The sequence below is a fragment of the Ambystoma mexicanum genome, chromosome 6p, assembly GCF_040938575.1.
Source record: "Ambystoma mexicanum isolate Mex_15411 chromosome 6p, UKY_AmexF1_1, whole genome shotgun sequence".
NCBI lineage: Eukaryota > Metazoa > Chordata > Amphibia > Caudata > Ambystomatidae > Ambystoma > Ambystoma mexicanum.
The window spans coordinates 1,013,710,495-1,013,730,194 of NC_090935.1; the positions used below are offsets into that span (position 1 = coordinate 1,013,710,495).

General features: G+C 46.0%; 1 protein-coding gene across 1 annotated transcript in view; it reads left to right on the top strand.

Moving 5' to 3' along the window:
• ISOC1 (isochorismatase domain containing 1) overlaps positions 1-17,510 on the top strand; it is a 147,615-nt gene extending 130,105 nt beyond the window's left edge. Inside the window, exon 5 of the mRNA XM_069625624.1 lies at positions 15,352-17,510. Coding sequence (XP_069481725.1) covers positions 15,352-15,498 — 147 coding nt within the window. The 3' untranslated portion in view covers positions 15,499-17,510. The remainder of the gene's footprint in view (positions 1-15,351) is intronic.
• The last annotated feature ends 2,190 nt before the right edge of the window (positions 17,511-19,700 follow it).

Consider the following 19,700-nt stretch of genomic DNA (forward strand, 5'->3'; position numbering starts at 1 on the left):
CAGCAGAGCAATGGCGGCAAGTACATCAACCAGGCGGTTCGCTTGGTTGAGAAAGTCGGGTTTTGCCCCAGATGTGCAAGCCAGGCTCTTGAACATGCCATTTGATGGCTCTTCTTTGTTCGGGAAAAAGGCGGATGACAGTTTAGAGAAACTGCAAACTTCAAAAGCAGCAGCAAAATCCCTAGGAGCTGCAATCCGTCAGACTCCTTTTCGTCCCACAGGAACCTCTGCGAGGGGCAAGTCCTTTCGCTTCTACTCCTCATTCGGAAGAGGTAGAGGACGACCGGCTCAAAGGGGTCAAAGAAGAACTACCCGAGGTGGACGGGGTAGATATTCTAAAGCCGCAGCAACTGCAGGTGCCTCTTTACCATCGGCATCTGCATCAGCCGCCCCAAAACCACTCTGAGGACTTCCCTCACAGGACACCTGTAGGAGGCAGGTTGACTCAACATCTGGCGGAATGGCAGGCTATCACGTCAGATGCTTGGGCATTGGAAACAGTTGCCCAAGGTTACTGCCTACCTTTCCTACGTATACCTCAGAGTCATCCACCGGGGATCAGCTCTCAGAAAGCTCCAGATCCGCTCCTCTTGCAGGAAATTATAGACCTGCTAGAGAAAGGTGCCATAGAACCGGTACCTGTAGCGGAGAGGAACAAGGGCTGGTACTCCCCTTACTTTCTCATTCCAAAGAAAGACGGAGGACTGAGACCCATCTTGGACTTGCGAGAATTGAACAAATTCCTCAGGAAAGACAAATTCAAGATGGTCACTCTTTCTCAGATCCTCCAGGCCCTTCAGTTCCAGGACTGGTTGGTATCTCTGGACCTTCAGGACGCTTATTTCCATGTGCCTATCCATCTCAAACACAGGAAATACCTGAGGTTCGCAATTGGCAACTCTCACTATCAATTTCGAGTACTGCCTTTTGGGCTGACCTCCGCCCGAGGGTCTTCACCAAGTTAATGTCGGTAGTGGCTGCAAGTCTAAGGAGGGAAGGGATTCACGTCTACCCCTACCTGGACGATTGGCTGATCAGAGCTGCTTCTCCGGAGCAAGCTCAGATCCAGCTAAATCACGTGTGCTACTCCCTTCACAAGCTGGGCTTCTCCCTCAATTTAAAGAAGTCTCAAATGATACCATCGCAGAGACTCCAGTTCATAGGAGCGATCCTGGATACTTCCCTGGGAAAAGCCTCGCCACCAGAGGTGAGGGCTCAAGATATTCTACAGATGGTTACCAAGTTCCAACATGCCCAACGTCTCCCAGCTTTCGACTTTTTGAGGTTGCTAGGCCTCATGGCATCCTGCATTTTCCTTGTGCCAGAGGCTCGCCTGAGAATGAGATCCCTCCAGTGGGCACTGAGGACTCAGTGGTCACAATTCTCAGGGAGAATGACAGATCTTCTTCAGGTTCCCGGCAGGGTGGCTCGAGACCTTCAGTGGTGGGCCTGTCAGGAGAACATTCTGAAAGGAGAACAGTTTTGGCAACCCTGGCCGGAGATAACAGTAGTCACGGATGCCTCACTCACGGGGTGGGGAGCCCACGCCAACGACTTGACCATCAGCGGTCGTTGGTCTCCATCGGAGTCCAGACTACACATCAACCTGTTAGAGCTGAGAGCCATCAAACTTGCGTTGAAGGCTTTCCTGCCAGCTGTACAAGGGAAGAACGTCCTGATAATGACGGCCAACACGGTGGCCATGCATTACCTCAACAAAAGAGGAGGCGTAGGATCACTACCCCTGTGCAGAGAGGCGATGCAACTCTGGTTTTGGGCAATCCAAGAAGGAATCTCTCTATCGGCAGTTCACCTAGCCGGAGAGAAGAACTTGACAGCGGACGCTCTGAGCAGGCAGAACACAGTCTCCCACGAGTGGGAGCTAGCTCAGGAAGTCCTTCAAGAGATCTTCGCCCTTTGGGGAACCCCTCAGGTAGATCTGTTCGCCACCAGCCAAAACAGGAAATGCGACCTGTTCTGCTCAAGGGAATTTCCTCCGAGAGGAGCTCTGGGAGACGCGTTCATAGTGGACTGGGAGTTTCCGCTTCTGTACGCGTTCCCACCGGTCCCTGTCATTCCTCAAATGATCAGGAGGTTGAGAAGATTCCGGCGAACCATGATCCTAATTGCCCCGGATTGGGCCAGGAGAACGTGGTACCCGGACCTTCTAGACTTGTCCATCTGCCCTCCAATTCGACTTCCTCTCAGAGAGAACCTACTCTCACAGAAGGGAGGTCAGGTTCTCCATCCAGACATCAAAACCCTCAACCTTCACGCTTGGCTTCTGAACGGCTGAGGTACAAGGATTGGGACCTCCCTGATGATGTTATGGAGGTGTTGCTTTCGGCAAGGAGGCCAGCAACAAAGTCTTTATACTGCTGCCGTTGGAACAGATTTTGCAGCTGGTGTAGAGAACAGAATATCGACCCATTTTCATGTGGTACACCAATGGTTTTGTCCTTCTTACTATATTTAGCAAATTCAGGCCTTCAAGTTGGCACCATTAAGGGCTATCTCGCAGCGCTATCTATCTTTAAGCGTACTGCGGAGGAACCATCCTATTTCAAATTACCCTTGGTAATACAGTTTCTAAAGGGGTTAACCAATGTTTATCCCCCAAGACCATTCCAAGTTCCCCTATGGGATTTAAACTTAGTATTAACCTTCCTGATGGGTACACCTTTCGAACCTCTCCATTCTTGTTCGTTAAGATTCATTACCCTTAAGACTGTTTTATTAATAGCACTTACATCTGCTAGAAGGGTGAGTGAATTACAAGCTCTTTCTTGTAAACCCCCTCATACAATCTTTCACAAAGACAAAGTTGTCCTGCAAGTGAAGCCTAATTTCCTCCCAAAGGTAGTCTCTGAATTCCATATCTCTCAGAAGATTACCCTACCATCTTTCTATCCTCCTCCTCACCCGGGGAAAGAGGAAGAGAGGTTACACAGACTAGACCCTAGGAGGGTTTTTGTTTTTACATTAGTAGACTAGCCAGGATAAGACAGGCAGACCAGCTGTTTGTAGGCTACGCAGGTCACAAGCTGGGGTTACCAATAACTAAGCAGACCATTTCCAGATGGATCATTCTAGCCATTCTGGAATGTTATAAACTGGCAGGGAAAGAGCCCCCTCAAAACCTTAGGGCTCATTCGACCAGAGGTATTGCAGCTTCATCGGCCCTCAAAAGAGGCGTGCCGATTAAAGACATATGTGCGGCCGCTACATGGTCGTCTGTCCATACCTTTACACGTTTTTACAATCTGGATTCCTCCTCTAGTCAAGAGACTAGGTTTGGAAGGGCTGTACTACATTCTATTCATCAATAGAAGACAGCGTGAAGTCAGTACTCCGTCCTCCGAATATAGAATACTGCTATGGGAGCCTATCTAAGATGAGGAATACGTCGGAGGACACAATCCCTTCGAAGAACAAGTTACTTCTTACCTTGTAACGTTCTTTCGACGGGATGTTCCTCCGACGTATTCCTCATCGACCCTCCCATCCATCCCCGCAGTTCTACTTCCCTTGTTATTGCAGCTTACGCTCCTTCAGGGTGATTAGTCTAGTCCAGACAGTAATACTGTGGGCTACAAAACGGAACTGAGCAACGGACGCTGCGCGCGGCCTTTATAGGCAGGATGACGTCGAGCGTCGATACGGCGGCTGTCGAAGGTCATCGACTCGAGGGACGTCGACGCGCAGCGCCCTCTAGAGAAAAAATTTTCCGAGGCCAGCAGAGCTGGAAGGATATATCTAAGATGAGGAATACGTCGGAGGAACATCCCGTCGAAAGAACGTTACAAGGTAAGAAGTAACTTGTTCTTCTCCTCTCTTGCCCATCTCTTCTCAGTTAACCTTCGTTCATTTATTCCTCTGACACCTTCTCTGCCTCCTAATTACATTTAAGTCCCCTCTGTCCAACTATTCTGAGCTCTACTTTCCCCTCTGTGGTCGTGGCTGTCGTTTGTGCATTTAAAAGTATGTGGAGCGCATGCATAAGTATGTGGAGTGCATGCATGTGAAAGGACGAGGATGCACATGTGAAAATCTGTGCTTGTATGTGAAAGGACAATATTTGTGTGTATATGATACGTTATAGTGCATGTGAAAGGCTGGGTGGGTGCGCACATGGACCTCAGACTTTCAGATGCACTTCTCAGGCTGAATTGCTTGTGCATAGGAAAGATTGTGGTGTTCAGGTATGTGTGGCAGCAGTGATTGTGCATGTTACCATTTCTAAACCTCCTTAAGTTGATAAAACCACCCAAATCGGAGAATGTTAAACCCTGTTAATGCCGGATTTTACAGCCAGCTCAAATGTGCACAGCGTAGGTTAGTAATCTTTAATGTATGCCAATGCCCTATATAGGAACGTATATAGACCATTTGCATGCCGACAACTACCCTTCCATACAAATGTGAACTTTACCATTAAATGCAGGGCCACGTTTATGATTTGTGTGGCTCTGCAACAGATAAAAAGGCTCCCCTAACATGTATGCATATTGACATCGCTGGAAGTGATCAGTCTTTGATAGTCAGTTAGTTGATAAGAATTTGCTTTAAGTAAGCCAAGTAGCAAAAATATTGTTGTGATGTGTAGTATATAAATTTGCGTTGTTAAGAACATATTTATAAATCGGTGCCATAAGTGAGAGAATATTTATTTTGTATAGTATATACATGTCAACTGAATGGCTTCTAGGAACTTTTAATTTTGGTAAACTCAAGAGTAAAATAAAATGGTTTGCCCAGGATCAGACATTTCAGTTAATTTGTGAAGCCAGAATTTGAGACCAGTTTGCAACACAGGCTTTAAACCACATATCTCCAGAGCTCTAATTGGTAGTAATCTGTGTTTCGTTTTCAAGAATGCTCTGTGTGGTAGAGAGGACTTAAAATGTACAAAAAATAATAACAGGCCAACATGAAAAAGTATAAATCCATAGAGAAATATGTTTAACACAGAGTATGGGCATACTTTTCTTTTTGTTTTCTTGAATGGAAAAGTACAAGAACCAGAATGCAAAGAAATGCGAGGCTAAAAAACAAGCGGAGTTTTGGAAATGTACTTTCAAGATATAAACACACAGCTTAAGTATCATAAGGTCACTTTCTTATACTCGTTGACTGACAGTCATGCTGCTTGCTATTGCATATTATGTGAAGGTGAAGTTAAGTGAACACTTGTCAGAAACAATGGTTACTAAATGAACCATCACTAATGAGCAGCTTCCCATTTCAATGCGATGTCAATCACACAGAGTGTTAGTCCCAAATGGGAAGCCCTATTGAATTTGCCATGGTAACGATATCCAGTAATATATCTAAAAAAAAGGCATCCCCTCATAGCTCTGGTGTCGAAGCAATGCTGCAAGGACCTTGGATCCTCTGCTGCTGCTGCACAGAGGCATATGCCTCTCACCGGCTTTGATTGACATTGAGGTTAATCATATATGTTTGATTGCTAATCAAAATAGCTTTATTTAGCAACCTTTGCTAATCAATTTTGGAAAACTGATTTATGCCTTGAAACCTGAATGAGAAATAACCTCAAACTAAACCCATATCAAATTAATACTAATCGCCGCACAAGAAAACAGTTCAACACTGACATCCCTCACATGGCCACTCCACCAGCCCCCGACCATGGGAACCTGACCGGAGACGTTAACTGTGATTTAAAAAAAAAAAAAAAAAGAATATCCAGGCATCCTCATGGATAACGACCTCGCCTTGGAGCCACAAGCCCCGCAATAGCTACAAAATGTTTCTACCTCCTCAGGTTAAAGAGGGATCCTCCCTTACCTCAATTTTGCACACATAACCCTCTCACTGGTATTATCAAGGATAGACTACTGTGACAAATCTAGAGGTTTTGTCCCTTGTTCGCGGGGGAGGGGGTGCAACCCCTTTGCGGCCAGGGAGGTGTAAAGCGAATAACGACCCAAAAACCGAACAGTGAGAATAATACAAAAGGCCAAATAATCACTGTACCTCTTTGAAGGGGAAAACCAGGTTTATTACATGCAAAAACGTCTCTTATGCTCCCGTAAAACCAAAATGTTACTGAATTTGTCACTTCCCAAGAAGTTAAAGGTTATGTAGCGATAAACCACAAAATTGGAATAAGTTAGTTACCATGGTATCCCACCACTCTCACTGGCTATCGCCTATTGAACATGCTAATAATCCCCCTTAATCCCTGGACCAATTGGCCACACCTTATCTAAACCCATTCCCCTAGACACGTGGGCTACTACATTGTCCCTATTGAATCCTGGTACAGGATTGGTGGTTTAAACTTCTTATTGACACATTCATAAACAGAGACTGTCACATGATGTGCACCTCTCCGATCCATAAATGAGCAAATGGAACTGACGAGGCCAACTCTGCTTTGATAAGACAACCGGCCTTCTCATACCAGATGCTGTAGTGCACCCAAGATGCACCCTCAACCTTGAACTATATGTATCTGCATCACCTGTGCTCCTCCTATCTCAAATCACGTTACATTCCAGACATGGCTCCCCACTTATCTCCTTGCACCCCAGGTTCCTAGTAATGACCATACTGGGGCACCGTTCTTGAGTCTGTTTTTCAGGGATTTTTTTTTTTCTTTTTTCGATAACATGGCCTTATAATTCAAAAGGGATGACTGCTCTTGGATGAGAACAGTAGTGCTCTAAATCTTCTTGCCCATTGGCATCAGAAAACCTTATGCCTTATTCTCATGAATTTGGCCTTCAAAGGGTGCATCCCTTCCTGCTCCTCCCTATCCTCACATTCCATTCCCACCACATTGAGGCCTTGCAGCTTGAGACAACTGGTGTTTATCTGTGCACCTCTGGTGCTTTGAACTCTGCTTCTCTCCTGGGAAGGGGAAGGGGAAAGGGGATGTATTTTTGCAGCTGAGCTAAACAGAGCTGCATCAGTGCCTGTGTTCTTTTCTATTCATTGTGTGCTAGGCTTTAACATCTAATATGGTGACACTTTTGTCATGTTGACACTTATCTTACTTCTGTGACGGTACCTTTCTGACTCCATCCGTTTCAACTCTTCCCACACATATCACTACACAACATAACTAGAAATGTGACAACTAAACACAGGGCTTATAATTCTACCCTATCTATAACCTCTGCAACCGCTACATTAGTACATTTGTTGCTATTTCTGTGTTGCCATATGTGAGTATCCTATATGTGTCAAACCTAGCTAAATGCATGCACCTTCTGCTGAGTAAACCTCTGTCTCCTCCCACTATGGTACATTCTAATAGGGTTTTCTCAGCCTGAACCGTTTTGCCTGGCTAGGACACTATGTACATCCCAACATAGATGAGTCAGCTAAGCAAAAGCCTCCCTACGGGCTTGGAAAAGCAGGACATCACTGGGAGTGTCTCCCCTCAAGGGGACAAGGACTTCCGTTCCCATAAGGAACTCCTATAACTGAGAAATGCTCTGCATACCTAGGAATCAAAGAAACTGATTTGGATGCAAAATAACATTGAAAATGCCTTGTGGTGGTTTGGCTCAGGACAATGCTGGTCTCTCTGTGGGCATGACAGATGACACACACAACACTCCCCTTTTGTGTCACGGAACAGAATGGAGGATAAGCAATACACAGAAGTGTGTTGGCGACGTCATTCTGGGGGTGCCGCCACGCTGTGTGGAGAGAGACCGAGAAGGGCAGAAATGCCATGGACGAGGCACCAAGCCGTGCAAAGCTGGCCCTACCTGGAGGAAGTGGTGGGCTCAGGGCCAGAGAAACAACGCAGCACCCCGAGCACGAGGGAGGAATGAATCCTCTGCTTCAAACGAAGGAGTCCAGGAACAGAAGCGCAGAGACGAGCAGAACAGCAAACTTACTTGTATCCAATACAGAACACCAGAAAGCCATGGAGAAAACCACAGAGGCCACCTCACTCTAGCAAACCCTACGATGGAGAAGGTACCTGGGTTGGCATAGCAGAGGGTGGCAGAGAGACCAGAGAGTGAAATGCGGAGAACAAAAGATTAACCTAAACTCCTAGCAGGGGCATGAAGGCCCAGAGAGAGCGATGGAAACCAGTAACAAGGGTTATGGAAGCCCAAGATATGTGAATACCATAATAGACCAAACAGCTCACAGATGCTCTCGAGGACCAAAAGAGCCATATGTGAAGAGGGGGTCACCAATAGCCATAGGAGCGAAGTGGAACAGAGAAACCCAAGGGAGCCAGAGGGGTCCAATAAGACAAGTGGAGAGGAAATTCAAGGGGAACACAGACAATCGAGAAACCCACACAATTGGTGGAGAGGGATTAAGCAGGTATCCCTCCACCTACAAGAACTTGGACAGTTGATTTTATTTTTAGAAATTTTGCACTTTAATTTGGAAACTTGATATACTTTTGGATCTTTGACAAGGCGGACAAGCACTGTTAAACCCAGGAGAACTGTTTTTTTGTTTCTACCAATAACCCTTGGATCTGAAACAAGGGGGGATTCCTGGAAACCCTTAATGAGATAGGCATGAGGGTCTGCCTAGTTTTCTTTTCATGATTTTTTTTCTAAGTTGTAGGGCCAGTTTAGAGGATGGGTTTGGACAGAGGTACATTTTTGTTATATTGTCTAATGACTAGCACCTTTTATTATAGTTTAGGAAGGGAACACCCCTTTTAGCAATAGGGGTAGCGAGGCGCTTTCTTTTAAGTTAAATAAAAGCCTCTGATACCATGTCTTCTGGTCAGTCTCCTTCTCGCTGGCCACTTAGCGCAAATAGTCAATCCCTGGGAATGCCCGAACGCCTTACCAAAAAACAAAAACTGCAGCAAGACCTACCACATCACACCGGCTTAAGACGTCTACGCTGGCTACTAATGAAAAAACGCATTAACTTGAAACCCCTGTGCAATACTTATAAATCACTACATGGACAAGGAGCCAAATTCATCCAATCAAAAATCGCCTGATACCAGCTGAGGTGAGACTTAAGATCCAGCACTGACCTCAAAATGGAAACCAGACGCTACAGCCCCCAGTCTTCCTCATGATGTCCAGTAGCCACACCGTCGCTGAGCCCGCTGTAGGAGCAGCCCGCTCTGCCCCCGAGATGCAGAGAGGAAGAGGTAAGCTCCAGGCATAATATTAGCTGCCTCAGAGCCCTTGTTATCCTCACAGCACATCTTCACCTCATCCGCTCTAAAATCGCTTTTATTGAAGAGCACCTGTCTGCTGTACTCTACAAAGGCTGCTCACCTTACTTACCTGCAGCCTCCAAGCACATATTGCCCATGTGTTTGCATTCCACTCGGAATTCGTTTGTCAGGCAATTTAAAGATGGCCGCCGTAATTTAAAGATGGCCGCCGCGGTTTGGTCCCCCCATGCCTGACCTTGTCCTGAATGCCTGCCTGACCTGCACCCTGCATCCTGCCTCCGGATTGGTGCTGACTGGCAACACATCGTGCCTCCAATCACTGGCAGGCGAGAGCCGGCCAATGAGGTAAGGCCCAGAGAGAAGGCCATCCCCCTGACTGAGCTGACCGAGCGCAGCCACGCATCCAGGCGACGTCCTTATGCCCAAAAACTTCTGCAATTCATCTTGCCTCTAGTGCCCGTCTGGCTAACTCAACCAGCAGTGCTTGACCACCTGCAATGGAAGGTAATCCACGCTACCTGCACCACCTTTAATGTACTTTATTGACTCTGAGATACAGCGCTCTCCTTACCGTCTATAGTGCTTGCCCCCAGTTTGCTACCAACATGCTCACCTGCAGCACCCCTGTTTAACACCTGCCATACTGCCTATGCTTTACCTGCTATGCTCCCTTATTGCGCTTGCCTCAGACTAATGTGCGCGATTCTGCCTACCTCCTGCATTATCCAAACCTGCTGCGCACATACTCTGATCTGCTCCACATGTATGCTACATCGCTCTTCTGCCTGATAATGCTCGAGGTGCAATGCCTGTTTGACGTGCCACACTTTTGAATGGTGCCTTGTGTACTCTGCACAGCTCCTTACTTGATGTAAGTGTAGTGTACTTGCATAACCTAACCTGCTGTGCCTCACTACTGATTGGTACCCCATGTATGTTGCATTGCTCTTTGCCTGATATGCCCACATTTGCTGCAAGCCTGGTATCTGCTCTGCCTTTTGTACCTCTGCTATGAATGTTCCCACTCATTCACCCAGTACTGCCTAGACTGCCGCATTGCTACAACTGTACCCTGTGACCTATCCGAGACCCTTTTGGTCGCCTACCATGACACCCTGTGACCTATCCGAGACCCTTTTGGTCGCCTACCATTGCACCCTGTGACCTATCCGAGACCCCTTGGTAACTTGCCACTGCATCCTGTTACCTATTTAAGACCCTTGGGTCGCCTGCCTTGCACGTTGCTAACTACTCTGTCATGCATTTTAGTTCATATTGTGATTCTTGAATATCATGATCCAAATCACTAGATGAACCCCTGGCTATAACTAGCCACCCGCAATCTATATTGCGACACCCTAGCCAGACATCCTAGCGAAGTAAGGGAAGTAACTTGAACCATTTAACTACTCTAACTACCATGTGTAGAACCTGACCTCCCTGACCCTCCTAACTACAATCATGGCCTTTGCTACCTACAGCTCTAGCCCCTCCACAGACAGAAACCTGAGACTTGGGGCAAGACTACCTTGCATTTATGAACCCAAAAGAAATAGCGCAAATAATACTGTTAGATCCCCAACTATACAGACGCACTTGGCTAAGCAAACTCAAGCCACGAAACCCTCAACTCCGACCCCGAATCCCACTCACTTTCATAAAAAGACACCCGAGTCAAAACAAGCACACAGATAAATCTGCAAGCTATCTTATTCCTAAGAATACTTTATCACTTACTGGATCCCTTATCAACGCCAGATCCATGGTTGCCCATGAACCTGAAATTGCTGACATACTAAACAGCAGCATCGACCTCCTTGCCGTAACAGAAACTTGGCTCCACGAGGCAGCAGGACCCTCCCTGATGCTAGCCGTACCTGACAATGACCAGATCCACAGAGTAGATGGACCAAATGCTAAAGGCGGTAGCCTAGCCATCATCGCTAAAACTACTTTGCCTATCAGACTCACCACCTCACCTCCCTGTGCTTCCTGCGAAGTACTCTCAGCAAAATTGCAACTCTCTAATAACCGCACGCTAACTATTCACTTGATCTATAGGCCTCCAGGTCCCTTGGGAACCTTCGAAGATGACCTTACCACCCTCATAGCTAACAATACCCAAAATCACTTGCAAACGCTGTTGCTGGGCGACTTTAACATTGGCTTCAATGAGCCAGATAATAAAAATGCCCTCTCTAACAGCTATTCTAAACGACCACGGCTTTACCCAAAAAGTCCTCACCCCCACACATGTGAGAGGTAGAACCCTTGACTGGGTATCTGAACTTAACTGCAACATAATCATTACTGACATCATCCCTCAACCATGGACCGACCACTATCTATAAATTTCACTGTCACACTTGACCTCCTCCGCCCTAATATTATCAAAATGATACCTCCCCACCAGAAGAAAAAAGACATTACTACAGTAAAAATCATCCCCCTCCTCCTGCCTACTATCAATGGCCTGGAGAACAATACTGACTCAGACACCCTAGTAGACACCTTTTTAATAAAGCTATGTCTCATGCACTAGATACTATTGCACCACCCAAACTACGCAAAGCTAAACAAGAAGCCCACCTTAATGCTTGGTTCACACCCCAACTTAAGGACCGTAGAAAGCAGAAACGAACACTCCAAACTATCTGGCGCAATTCGCCTACTGATGACAACAAAGTTAACTTAACCCAATTCACCAAATATTACAAGACAGAAATTATCAATACAAAAAAAATGTATTCAATGACAGAATTACTAATGCCAAATCTAATACCAAGGAACTTTTTGCCATCCACCGGGAAATGGAATCCCCCATCCAACCAACTGACACGGTCCCCAAGGACAAGATATGGTGCACTAACATACAGAACACCTTCTCGAATAAAATGTCCACCCTTCAGCTTAAAATAACTAATAAAAAGGATGCCCTCTCTCCTACTGTTCAACAAGCACCTCTAGTGACTGAACCTAATACTATCCCCCCTTTTAGCTTCAAACCTATCTCCATCATTGACACTGAAAAGGTTATCCTCTCACTGAAGCCTTCCAACTGTAAGGGCGACAGTTGCCCAGCTCAAATAATAAAGGACGCAGCCAGAGATTTAGCCCTGTTTATCTCGAAGCTCATTAACTCCTCTTTCAAATCAAACACAGTGCCAGCTAACCTAAAAGAATCCTGGGTCCTCCCCCTTTTTAAGAAACAAACCCTTGATCCATCCATCCCAACTAATTATAGGCCTATCGCCATTGTACCTTTCCTACTAAAAATCATCGATAGAGTAGCCTATCTCCAAATTCAAGATTACTTAGAAGCAAACCATCTACTAGGCTCGCGCCAATCGGGCTTCCGCCCTCTCCATGGCACTGAAACAGCCTTGATGGATCTTAAAACTAAAATTGAGGAATTCAAGGATAGTGGGAAAACAGCGCTGCTACTCCTACTGGGCTTGTCAGCAGCTTTTGATTTGGTGGATCATGCAGTTTTATGCAACCACCTCAAGCTTGCTGCCAATTTCACAGGGGAAGCTATAGCATGGGTCCAATCCTTTCTAGCCAAGCGGACCATGAGTCTTTTCCACCTCTACCTGTGCCGATCCCATCCATTACATGTGGGGTCCCACAGGGCTCCTGTGTCTCACCAACTATGTACAACATTTTCACCAAGCCATTGTTCGACAAGTTGGACAGACTGGGTGTCACCTACACAAATTATGCAGATGACGCCCAGATCCTCATACCCCTTTCGGGCAACTATGAAGTGGACCTGGCTTTGGTGAATAAAATATACATCCTCATTCAGGCATGGATGGCCACCCATGGCCTCTGCCTGAACGACGATAAAACTGAAATCCTGCTCCTCGGATCACAACATTACCTAACCAAACTCACCCCGGACTATGCCTCATTTAACAACGACAATAATACTATTAAGGTTATGCGAGAGGTTAAAACTCTAGGTTTTTACCTCGACTCAGCTCTCACCCTTAAAAAGCAAGTGAACTCCCTCGCCTCTACAACCACTTACACGTGTAAACTCATCCGAGCTGCCAGACCATTCATGTCCAGTGCCACCTGCCTCACCTTGGCCAATGCCCTTGTCATGTCCAGACTGGACTATTGCAACGCCCTATACTCAGGTGCAAATAAGTCGGTCATTGACAAACTCCAGAGATTACAGAATAATACCCCAAGAGCAGCTTGAATATCGCCCGTAGAGAGCATATCTCCAAACCCCGGACTGAGGCCCACTGGCTAAAGATAAAGGACAGAATCCTCCTTAAAACTATTTCTCTCACATCCAAATGCCTCAACAATCAAGCACCCCCCTACCTAGCTGAAAGAATCAACTGGAGACCCTCAAACCGACTGAAGAGATCTGCCAACACCTTCAGACTTGAAGTCCCGAGATTCAAACTTACCACAGCGGGTGGATGTAGCCTCCCTGTTAGAGCTGCACAATCATGGGACATACTCCCACCTGACCTCAGACACCCATTACCCTACACTAGATTTGGATGTAACACTCTCAAATGGCTGCACAACAATGATATGTAACGATATTCATCTTTATCTAGCTGATCATGTTATACATATGTTAAGACAGTATTCTTCTACGCTTACCCATCTTGATCCTATATGTACTGTATCACTTGTATCATTTGTTGTAAGTTACCTCTGTTTTGTAATGGCCTGTGTCAGGCACTGGAACTAAGTATTTGAGTCTACTTGTAGTGTTGCGCCCAGCTGCCCAAGGGCTTGGAGCGCATTATCAAATAAACAAACAAGAAAAGAACATTTGGAGGAAGTGCCTTTTCCTATCTGATAGCCAAACCATGGAACTTGATAGCTAAGGAAATGAGAACAATGGAAGAGCACCGTACTTGAGGGGTGGGGGGGTGGTTGAGGCTTCTCAACTAACCAAGAGAAACACGGATCCACCATTTAACAACCACTCCATGAATTAACCACCCAACCCACACAATCCCTTTATCTACAAACTAGAAACAAGGTAAACCAGGGATGCATTTAGAATGGAAAACTATAGCCTAAACAGAGATCACCCAAAACCCACTTATCACTTCCCTCTTGCACTCCTCATCTACAACACACTCCCAGAGGGCTAGTGAATTAACGCACGATGCAAACCGCACATCACTCTAACCAAGATACAAACTCAGACAACAAACAAAACACTGTACGCTGCCCTTCTGGGCACAACAAGCCCAGTGCGCAAAGCACACTCAGAAAGCACACGTGCACAGATACCAGTTGCTCCTTGTTCTGCACGCATCAACAGATGAGCACAGCATCTATCCCATCCCTCTCTCCCTTAGTAACCTACCCTACCCACTTTTCCCTTGCAGAGCCACGTGAGCGCCCGGAGACCATGAAAATTGCAGCGGCGCACAGTATACATCAACTTAACATAACCTATTCATGTACTATGTCCTGCCTTTAAGGAAAAAAGTTGGGTGGTCAATTTGCACTGCTAAGAGTGAGGATGTAGATCGCCAGAAATGCCCACTTCAACATGCTATGGGAAAGGGAAGAATTCAGAGATGGAAATCATTCATTGGTTGGTTACTTGTGTAGTGCCTTCAAGCCTCGTGTGGTGTTTCAAAACACTCAAGGTGAAGGGGACTCTGAACAAGGGAACAGAAAAGCGTCATTGTCAATGGTGTTTTTATGTGATTTGGAATGTATATAGTGCTTAGCTTCCATTGTTGTGACTAAAGGCCTTCACGCGGTGGGCTGTCTTGTATTTTTAAATCTGAGCATTGCATGAGAAGAGTGTACCACAGTGCAAGAAACGCATTTGCTTGGACAATGATGACTTTGTTATCCTTATCAGTTATGTAATGGGTTGGGAGTACTGCGTGTTAGATTATGTCAGTGAATTACTGATTGTGGCATGAAAACCCCAGTTTGGGTGATCATACTCGGCCATCTGTTGTGGGAAGGGAAGACTGCTCTAAAAAAAAAAAAGTTGGCAGGCATCCTATTGTGTGCCTTACTGTACCCTGCTTGTTTATTGTAGGACTATGCAAAGTTCCTTTGCTTGGAAGTTGCAAAGGCCATTTAATAAGGATTATCAAATTGATGTGCACAGTTCTTGTGGCTAAATTGATTGGCTCCTGATAAAGGCCCATTGGTTTACGGCTCATCTTCTCTTTGGCTTGTTCTCTTTGCAGCGCCTCGCCCGCAATGGGATTATAGTGACTACCAGCGAAGCCGTCCTGCTGCAGTTAGTAGCCGATAAAGACCATCCGAAGTTCAAAGAAATCCAAAACCTCATCAAGGCCAGTGCTCCCGAGTCAGGACTGCTTTCCAAAGTTTAGTAAAGAAGATGCTGTTTCGGCAGAGCTGACCCGGTGAACATCACGCGAGAGCTAAGAAGCGGCCGCAGGCTTGCGATTAATGGAGGGCTTTCTGCTACACAGGGCGCCTGGTGTCTCAAGGCCAGCCTGTTCTCTGTAGGAAAAGAGTTCCTCGGCTGTTGTACTTGGTAGTTACCAATGTTTTAACTGTACTTTATTTGGAAATCACAAATCGGAAGATGTGCCTGCCAAATATGTGTTGTAACGTGATTGTAACACAGCTATGACACGTGCACATAAGTGTGTTTTGTTCATTCTGTTTTCACTGTGCACTTTGTTCATTATTATTGTGATATGTTGCTTGACTTCTTCTTTTGATCTGTTTTGTCCTTTGGCCAAACCATGGCTGGAAGGTAACATTGTAGGAGGGTTTGGTCCACTGACCAGAAAACTCTTCTAATAGTTGCGTCAGCACCTAGTGTGGAAACCTCTTTAGCTAGGGAGTAACCTTTAAACCCAATGGGCCATAAACTATGCCAGCTTCATACTATATATGTATGTTTATTTGATTCCACATCACATAATGCGTGTGTTTACATCTGCAGATAGTATGATTTAAAGACCCGAACCAACCTAGTTACTGTAGTCGAAATCCCAAAGCTCTCCGTCTCTCATGTTCCCCTGACTTGTGGAAGTGCACCTGAGGCTGGATATGCAATATTTGCACCATGCTGTATGCTAATGTGCTCTGAAGCAAATCGGCGTACCAGAGCCCTCCTGAGAATGAATTCCTTGGACGCAGCCGTCTCCTAATAACCTCTTTATTGCTTGGGTCGTATATTGGCAGATTTAAAATGGTGGGCAGAGATATGTACTGGTTTAAATGGAGCACATGGTGCCAGCCGCATTGGGCCAGTTGGCGGGGGGGAGGTGGGGGGAGAATGGTTTTCATTTGCATTGGACTTCACTGCCCCTTGCATAAGAGCAGGCATCCACAAACTTTGGCTCTCTGGATGCGTTGGACTACAACTCCCAACAGCCCTAACCAACATAGTCGGAAATGAGGATGTATGGGATTCTTACTTAACTGGAGAGCTACAGGAAGCAGACCCCGTCCCCTGCATTAGGGAAAAGTTGGCTACAGTTCCTGCACGTTGTCCAATAGCAAGTGGGCAATCCACTCCACCCCCAAAAAACAGAGGATTACATAAAATGTCATTTTTTGTTGTAAAACTAACATTTTATGACCTAAAGAAACTCGTTATATGCACACAACATGAAGTGTGCTTTTTAATTAAGGGATGCTCTTGCAGCAGACATGGGTTGCTGCCGTTTGAAGGTAGTTGTTTAGACTCGTGCACTAGAGGAAGCAAAGTAGATCTGATTGCATTTGGGTTCCATGATTACTTTCGGCAGCGGCGGCAGAAGGACACCCCTCCAGATGCGCCCAGGCCACTGGTGGTCTAATCCTGATGTAATGCTCTTCAGCTCCGCCGCGGGTACTGCTGGAACAAATCATTGATGGGATGGGGGATGGAGAGACACTTTCACAATAATCACCGTTCTGCAAAATGATTAATACGAGGATGGTCTCCAGTTGGTCTTCAGTGATTTGGGATCATTCACAAAACTATTTTTGTATCCTAAATTGAATGCGCCTTGTGGAAAGTAAGGACCTGTTATCCACACTGTTGCAGGTAGTGTAGAAAAACAGAACTTTGTATGCACTTTCTTTTACCCAAAATACTATGAAATCATAATCTCTGCTCAGCCCTATCTTTGCCAATGTTGTCCACCCAATGAATTCATGCCTAATTTTGCACTCTGGCCACCTTTCTTTTTCAAGCCGCCTCTGCTCTTCATGGCACATTATTAACGCAGAATGAAAGGGGATCAGAGTCTCATTAACAATAATTATCTTTTGTATGAAAACATGAGTTTTAGGGATGGTAGCTATGTCATTAATATGTTCAAGCCAACATTTGTTCTGTCTGTACTGTTATGTTAAATGTAAATAAAAAGTATTTTTTGCACTTGTGTGGGTATAGTGGAATGTAGAAGAACCTAACATTGGAAAAAAATTAAAGAATTACCAGCAATGGTATATATTGTGTGAGCCCAATTTCAGTGAAAAAATATGGCTGCCGCGTTAGAAAAGCGACTCTACCCCTTTTCTTTTTCTGTGGTGGTGGCCTGGGGAGGAGCAGTAGGGTCGGTGGTGCAAGACAGGAAGTGGGTTGGGAGTAAGGGTGCAGGGGATGACTTGGGGGTGGTGGGGTTATAGAAGGCCGGAGGGAAAAGAAAAATGGTTGGCACACGCAGAAGGGGCGTTCGTGGCTGGAGAATCTGTGTTCTCAGCCAAGTTTCTAGCCACCTGATTGGCTGAGCACCCTTCCCCAGGTGCAAATTATAATTTATAACTGCTGTGTGGGGGCTAATCATATAAATTAATATTCAAATAACATTTCTTTGTGAATGGATTTTGTTTTTTAAGTTTTTATTTTTGGGATACCATGTACGGTAGGGGGACACACAGATGGCTATACTGTGACCAAGGGAGAGCTGGTGGCTAGTTTTGAATTCGCAAATAAATCTCTTATATGGAGACCCCTTTTTATTGTTTTTATTCTACATCAATATCCGGCCCCTTTCCACCATACTCGTTCGTTGAACAAACCTTCAAATTGGAAAAAAGCACGGCGCACGCCTAGTTCATGGGTCTGTCCCTTCTTGCGCCACCCTCTTGTAATGCCTTTTAGTCCTTATTGCACTCTGCAGGACTGGACACCTTTGCAGCTGATCAGCAATTGGTTCCTGCATCACCTGATCCCCCCCCCCCCCCCCCCCCCCCCTCAGCCGCCTGTTCATCTGGCTTATTCTGTGTCCGTCTGGTTTTGCTCCCGTCAGTCGTCCCACAAGAATTTCCTGGCGGCCGTCCCTCAGACATTGTCTCAAGTACCTAGGCCCAGTCCACTTTCTGCTTTTTTCCAATGCCTTCTCCGCGTGATCCTCTAACGCGGTGTGCACATTTCAGAATGCCCCTTCACCTAGTCAAAAGCAGTACTTTTGAAGCAAGTCAGTCAGGACAATGACAGGAAGTACATCCCTTTTTTTTCACCCTTAAGACCCCTGCAACCTTTTCCCACGTGCCTCTTGCTGCGGGAGACTCCCTTGCTCCACCGTTACGTAATTCTCAGGTTCCCCCTTGTAGCCCTAACATGGCTTTTGAGCAGAAGGCTACTTTGGAGTCTGATACAAGCTCTTCATCTGATGTAGTGCTTTTGTGCTCCGAGTCTGAGAGTGGCTAACGCAGGCATTTCATTCCAATGGCCATCAGCCTGGCGCCACAGTACACCCTGAGGTTCCTTGCCATTCACAGATTATGGCCACTTGTAGTGTCATGATTGCAGACTTCTTGCAGAATTGTGTGGTGAGCAAGAGGTCTACTGGCCCCACTCAGACTCTGAAACTTCGCCGGGTCCCTCGGTCATGGCACCCCGCGCCAGTGAAGTTCTTCCGACTCCCATAATGTAAAAGAGCAAGAACCATCTTGATCTGTAGTAAGCAGAAACGTGGCTTTGAGAGGTGAATTCAGATTTTTCTTACCCAGCTCGTCTGACGATGCTGCCCCCTCAAATGGACCCCAAATGAGACTGGGCCTCATTATCCACACCTAGATTTATTCCTGTTGGGCCTGCTTCTCCATTTGTTTAGTTTGACCCTTAGGAGTCAAGGTCCATCCACCTCTCGACCATGTTGCCGTTCTTAAGCGCATCCGTCATTTTTAAAAAAATTTTTTTAATTTTTATTTATTTTTATTTTTTTTCTCAAAAGCTCATGTCTTTGCAGTCAACGTGTGGTCATTTTATGAGCCGTATCGAGGACGTGCAGGCCTCCATGCTAGTGCCAGAACCTGCATCACCGGCTCACCCTCCACTGCCCTAAGAACCTCCCGCAGTCAGGCCTTTTACACTTGTGTATCCTGTAGACACCACCGAGCCCCCAGAAATGCTAGCTCCAGGTCTTTTGGTTACGTCCTTGGTTCCTTCCCAACAGTTACCCCAAGAATGCAGACCACCAGGACTGTGTGCTGGAAGTAGCGTGAACCTAGATTTCTACTTTGGCTGGGGCCTTCGCGGATTGGAGTGGCTCGTGGAAATCGTGGGTTTTCACATTGATTGTCCCTTCTGGAGTAATAGGTACTAGCTATGGAGTTGGCATCA